The sequence below is a fragment of the Opisthocomus hoazin genome, chromosome 21 (genome assembly GCF_030867145.1).
Source record: "Opisthocomus hoazin isolate bOpiHoa1 chromosome 21, bOpiHoa1.hap1, whole genome shotgun sequence".
NCBI classification, from domain to species: Eukaryota; Metazoa; Chordata; class Aves; order Opisthocomiformes; family Opisthocomidae; genus Opisthocomus; species Opisthocomus hoazin.
This window is the reverse complement of record NC_134434.1, coordinates 2,420,986-2,427,521: the sequence shown is the minus strand read 5'-3', so window position 1 is coordinate 2,427,521 and position 6,536 is coordinate 2,420,986. Positions and strand designations below refer to the sequence as shown.

Below are 6,536 nucleotides of genomic sequence, written 5' to 3'. Positions count from 1 at the left end.
AGTTATGTTTGGTTTCTTTCTGAATGACGGTGGGTGCATGGGCTTCTAGCGTGGCTGGTACTGAGAGGTCTCTTCTGTGCTGCAGGGTGGTGGGTTGGTGAGCAGTGGTGGGGCCAGTGATCCCTGACTGGATGTTTGAAGTTCTGCAGAGTGTAGGTCAATCTTTGTTGCTTTTGTTGGAGGGTGCTCTTGCATTCTTTTATCTGAAAGATTAGAAAAGGAGCTGGTAGAGTGTCACTGCTACCGTAGAGCATCCACCGACAGGCTACTGAAAAGTACCAGCATGCATCCCTTCCTTAGAGCAGTATGACTGTTTGTTTATGGGCTTTGAGTCTGTTCTCTGTGGAGAAAAAATTATTATATAAACCAACATCATTTTCTTCTGAAATTCACGGAGGTGTTGTGCGAGGAGAATTCAAAGCAGAAGCTGGAGGGGAAAAAGCTTAAAAGCTTCCATGTGCATATCTGCTGCTTACTGCATGTTTGTTCAGCATCGTTGTTTCGTCCCAGCCTCTGCGCTGGGGGGTCAGCTCGGTTCAGGCTGTGATGTAGACCTCCAGGAGTCCCCCGACGGAGTGCATTCGGTAGAACACACTCAGCGGGAGGCCAAAGTTCACAATCGCAAACCAGGTGGAGTAGCCGTAAAATGACCTTTCCAGTCCGTTCTCGAAGACAGGGTGAGCCCCAAATGTGGGCATGACCCAGAGCTGAAGAAGTGTAAGGAAAAAAGAGCAGAAGTCAGAGCATGACAACTTATCCCCTACCTACACTTTTAATCTCAGCACTGTCCTGAGTGGTTGTAGGAATATTTGGAGTATCAGAGGAGTTTCCCTGCCAGGAAAGAGAAGGAAAATCCCCTAGTTACGCTGCTGACTCCTTGCTATAAGTCAAATACTGTCAAATTTCTGGAAACCTGATGGTGGCTTCATTCTGCCCCAGCCAGCTTTGTCTTTCTACAGAATTTCACTGGTTCCTTGGCCAAATTGTTTTCACTGGATTAAGGCTGAAGCAAAGATCTGTGCTGACTCAAGATGCCAGAGCACAGTGTACTTTATTGGGTGAGTTTCGATCTTGGAGACTCATGTTTAAAAAGACTCACCGCTGGTGCCTCATGTTCCTCCACCTATCTCATGAAACACCTTTAGGAGTTTGATAACTTTTTCAGAGGCTAAAATTTTGACACGTAAGGATTTATTAGCTGTCTCCCTGCACCTAGGAAACCTAGGCGTATTTGACTCGGGTTAAAAGGGAGTCCTTATAATTATGAAAGTGGAGTACCTGAAAGGAGGTTGTAGTGAGGTGGGTGTTGGTCTCGTCTCCCAAGTAACTAGTAATAGGACGAGAAGCAATGGCCTCAAGTTGCATCAGGGGAGGTTTAGACTGGATATTAGGAAAAATTTCTTTACTGAAAGAGTGGTCAGGCATTGGACCAGGCTGCCCAGGGAAGTGGTGGAGTCCCCATCCCGGGAGCTGTTCAAAAAACATGTAGATATGGCACTTCAGGACATGGTCTAGCAGGCGTGGTGGTGTGTAGACGGTTGGACTTGATGATCTTAGAGGTCTTTTCCAACCTTAATGATTCTATGATTCTATTAACAGCAAAACCAGTCTTGACTTGCCTCATCAGTAGGTTGAAACTTGATGGGCAAAGGTTTCTTGACTGGAATAGCGGCCCAAGAGAAAGACAGGGAAAGTATGTCTATCACAGGTCGTCATGGCTTAGCCAAGCTGTGACGTAGCAGAGAAAGCGATACTTACTATGATGTTGCACAAAACCAAGAAGAACGCGATCTCCCTTAATGCTCTTCTCTTCCAACTAAGGTGAGAGTAGCTATGGATATAGGACAGAGAAACTTTCCGGATCTCCTGTCCCAGCTCCAGCATGCTTACTCGTCTCTGGTCGTAGGCTTCGTGATTCTGCTCTTCTTTAATTTCTTCCTCTTTGCCAGGAGGGATCTGTGTGTGCTGCTGTTGGCCAGTCATTGTGGTTTCCTCTTCCCCAGGTAGATCTGAAGCCACTGCGTGCTGCCCAGCGTGTCCTGTGTGTCTGGCCTCAGTTGCTGGTACAAAGGGCTGCCGGTGAAGCCCATCGATGATGAAGACATTTTGGGTGATGCTCTGAAGGATGAGGAGGACTGAATGGGACAGGATGAGACTGTTCAGCAGGTCCCTGGGGTCAGTGGCCACAATGGCAACAATGGAGTAGTAGGACATGCCAATTTGGCCAAGAGCTGCCCCCATCAACAGGATCACATCCAGGCTGCGGGTTGGGTTCTTCAGCGTGTCCAGCTCCTTTTTTTCCAGGGCGTGGATGACTGTCCCGATCACTGCACCCACACTCATCAGGGGCAGGAGCACAACGTAGTAGGAATAATACAACACAAAGACCTCACGGCTGGGGGTTGAGTCGGTGGCCTGAATCTGGTACATCATGAAGACACAGATCCCAGTGATAATGGCAATGGCGCCCAGCAGTGGCCCAAAGACCACTCCCTGGAGCTTGAACTGCTGCTTGGTGTGAGGGATGGGGTGGTGGCTGATGCGTCTCCCCACATTCTTCCACATGACGTACAGCACCGAGCAGCAGACGAGGCAGTACTCGGTGTTGAAGGGGTAAAGCAGGATGTAGCCCTTCTGGAAGACTTTGCAGGTGGTTGTGTTTGGGCATGTGCACGAGGTAGTCTCGTTGCCTGGAGCGTGAGAGGAGGAAGACAACAGTTAAGAGGGAGATAGCCTTGAAATCCACGGTATCTTTGGGAGTTTCTTGTGTGCAGGCACAACACCTGTCTCTATGTATCTTGGAAACAGTGATCAGTAGGAAGCTAAATGATTACCACTCAGTCCTCAAGGCTGTGAGGATTCAGAATAACAGGGTTTAGCAAAGGTCTTTGCCCAAATATGTAGTGCTCCTTCTGGTCAACACCATAGGTGCTGGATGAGAGGGACATCCCTTCGTTCACAGTGAAGCCGCCTCTATCTCTACCCTTGGAATAAGAATTTCACCTTCCCCTCCCCACCTATATCCTCACAAGGAAAAAGCACAGCAGTTATGTGAGTCTCTTCTAGTCTGGCAATCTTTTGCTTGCAGTTAAGGGGTAAATGGAGCAAAAATGCTAATTTATGGTTGGCTTTTCCTAGGCCTCAGTTCCAGGGTTTTGTATAAGGTCCTCCCCCTTCATGTGAAGATGTCCTGCCCTTGCAGCCCATCTCCTTGACACAACCTCCAATAATAGGGAAGTCGCAGTATTTGGGAGAACTGGTTGTGGTATCTGAATCACTGAGATCAAGAACTGTTGTCTCCTTAGAAGCCATCTGTGTCACAAACAGCGATGTGAAGAAGGAGCCTTGCCTGCAAATCGCTGCTCCACCTCACGCAGCTGAGACTCAATCTCCATGTGAATGGTGTCGTTGGTCACGGCCAAGAGCCAGAGGAGGAGGTTAGTGGCTATGGTCAGCATCAGCCCGCACCTGGGAGAAGAGAAGGGCATTTCTGCAGTATGTTGCCTGTGGAAATTGTTTACGACCTGTGTGTCCACCTGCCAGGCCGTGCTGCTCTGTGCTTCTTGCTTGCCCGTGCACAGATGTGTGCGAACACAGCGCACTTGTGCCTGTTCTGCATGACTTATGCACACACAAATGCGGCTGAGTACGTTCCCGTCTGGCCATTTGCAAAGGAGCAGGGCAGGCAGTGCCAGGCTCGCTGGTGGAACTGGCCTAGGTCTGTGTGCAGTTGAGGGAGGGAAGGCTGAGACATCTCCCAGTGATAGGAATGGGGAGGCCACCCCACCTCATCCTCCCGTCAATGAGCTAGTCCCTGAGCCGTGCAGCGGGAAGGTGCTTGGGATTAGGAGCAAGCAACGAGATCTGCAGCAGCCAAAGGCAGAAGTGAAAACCGAAGGGAGCTGGTGAGCCCAGGTCAGTGGAAGGAGGATAGGTCTGGTCAGGTCATAGCTTGGTTCTTGTGCGAGGCGGAATATAGAGTCTGTGCAAGATCAGATGAAGGCTGTTCTAGCAGGAACAAGGGACATCACAGAAAGGAAGAGTTTCTGCAGAGGAGTAGAAGGAAGGTTTATTCCCCCCTTTGTACCTGGTGAGGTTGTGCTGGACTTGAATGCAGTCCTTAGAGTGGTGCCACAGAAAAACAGCCTGCAAATTGATAACAATAACAAGGTGAGCAGGGCGAAGCTGGCAGCCTGCCATACATGTGGTGGAAGGGGACAGGCAGGCAAGAAGGCACGTGGCCGAGTGGGAGCGAACCTGCCTCTGTGCGAGTGGTGCTGGGGCAGGTGTCTGCCTGCATCTCAGTGTTGAGGCGTGTGCTGGGATCCGTAGGCGACCGCGGCACGTGTGTGCCTGCACCTCATGCCAAAGGAGGCCTAGGAGATCAGCTTTTCTCTGTCTTGTACGTATGTGGGTATTTGCTGCTGAGATGGGAGCTAGTTTACGTTTCAAATATGGCTTTGGGTCTGGAAAGAAGAGGGTTGGTATTGGACTAACAAATTGCAAATGGTGTGAGATACGTTGCGGGCAAAGGATTTTGTTGAGGGGAGGCATTAGCAAATAGAGAGAGGGGCTGGGTCTCGGACATCTCACCGGCAAAATCTGAGATTTCCTCTCCTCTCTCCCTACTTTGATGCTTCAGAACAAACTCTTCTAGATCCTACGGTATGTCAGGTATTGCTAGAGGGATTTCTTTCTAAATTTGGCTACTTTGCCTTGAATTTGGTGCATCAAGAGTGTGGGTGGGTGGAATTTGAAATGGTGTGTGATACTTTAAGGCATGTAATGCTCATGACAACGCCTCGCATGCAGCCACATTCCCAAACCTCCCCATTTCCCCCCACCCCTTGGGCTCCTAGGAATGGGACAGAGAGAACAAGTGAGCTGCCAGAAAGGTAAAGTGCAGTACCTGTGAGCAAATAAAAAGAATGTCAATGCTGGGGAACACAATTTCCACCCTGGATTTGCACTGGATGAGAATTGAGCTGTAGCCGATCTGAAACACGTTCAGGAGGACGCTGCAACTGCCGAACAGCAGCACTGACCCTGGGTGAACAGCAAAAGCACCAGTAAATAGACATGTCTGTGGAGCATCTGAGACCAGCTAGGGACTGGAGACCTCATGCCTCTTGGATCTGGGTGGAACTGGAGGCCTTCCTGTTTAGAAGTCTCATGATTTTGAGAGAAGGGGACAAAGGGGAACCTGATTCCTGAACCTGGTTGTGTGCTTCGGCTGGTTTAAGGTGTTGAGACAATGCGAGGTATTTTCTTGTGCTTGGAGACAAGGTGGGAACAGGGTCTTTGGCCTTTTCTGTGCAATCTGGAGTGATGGAGGTAAGCTAATGGCAGGTGATGGCTTCTGCTGTGTGGAGAAAACCGAAGATGAACGCAGGTCTGCTGAGGCTTTTGGCAGCACCAGTCTGCAGAAGTTAGGACCCTTTGTTTGACTTATTTCACTTTTGACACCCCTCTGTAGCTTTAGGCACTCGGGTAACTTGCAGCTTTCTTCCCTTTAATTCTCTGTGCCTAGTTAACAAGACTGTGCGCTAATCAGAAACTCCATAATGGACCAGAGGCAGGGCTGCTTGGAGAAGTTTCATTTCACAAAGTGGGCCAACTACTGCTGGGAAGTCTCCCAGGAAAGCCTGGGTGTCGCTGGGCTGTGACTCACTGGCCGGGAATCTTCCCCTGGAAACAGGACTGCTGTCACATTAAACAAGGACGAGGGTGGCGTGGGGCCGCTGACGCCCTTGGAGGGTAAACGTGGTGGTTTTCCTCTCGCTTTGCAAAGTGGCCATGCCTAAAACCTTTCCTATGTCTCTCTGGCCGTGCTCAGTTCCTGGGCTGCAGGTGGGAGATGCTCGGGGTGTGCTTTGGGAAGGGACCACAGAGCAAGGTTGGACTGGAGGCTGGGGGAAGCCAAGTTCAAGACCTTCCTGGCTGCTCCAGTTCCTCTCTGTGGCATCCACTATGCCCCTGTCTTCCCCCAGCCTTGTACAACAAGCTGGCAGGGTACTGGGAGATTCCCAGTGCACCAGCTACATCTCCTGTGGCTTCTAGCTCTTTTAGTAGTGGATTTCTTCATCTTCTCTGTCAAGCACTGGAAAGACAGGGAAAGGCATGAGGTGATAAAAGCAGAACTTACCCCTGATCCAGACCGGCCCAGCGTGGGAATCCCGGTACAGCACTGCATGCAGCTGCCGACTGGTGCCCAGCAGGTAGTAGATGATCCAGCACAGGCACAAGACCTTGAGGATGGAGAGCAGGATCCAGACGTCTGCTAGCGTGATGGCCACGTGGTTGAAAATCATACTGCTGATGAAGGCGCTGCCCAGAAACACCACGTTCATGGCCAGCAGCCCTGAGAAGAGCCGCCCAGCTTTCTGAGCTTGCGTGTCCCTCTGCTGCAGCGAAGAGCAGTGACGGTACAGCCAGAACTTCTCATAGTGGATCGTGGTGGTGTCTGGTGGGGCTGAGGCCGACCAGCTATTGCAGCGACGGCAGGGTTTTTGCTTTGAGGCTTTGTTGTCCGACAT

The 6,536-nt window shown here is 50.5% G+C and overlaps 1 protein-coding gene across 1 annotated transcript; it reads right to left on the bottom strand.

Moving 5' to 3' along the window:
- Positions 1 to 536: 536 nt before the first annotated feature.
- OTOP3 (otopetrin 3) lies at positions 537 to 6,536 on the bottom strand. The gene is made up of 6 exons (XM_009942909.2): positions 6,146 to 6,536; positions 4,910 to 5,046; positions 4,088 to 4,146; positions 3,350 to 3,468; positions 1,759 to 2,690; positions 537 to 707 (listed from the first exon to the last, which is right to left on the bottom strand). The coding sequence occupies exons 1-6, from the start codon at positions 6,534 to 6,536 to the stop codon at positions 537 to 539; spliced, it is 1,809 nt and encodes a 602-aa protein (XP_009941211.2).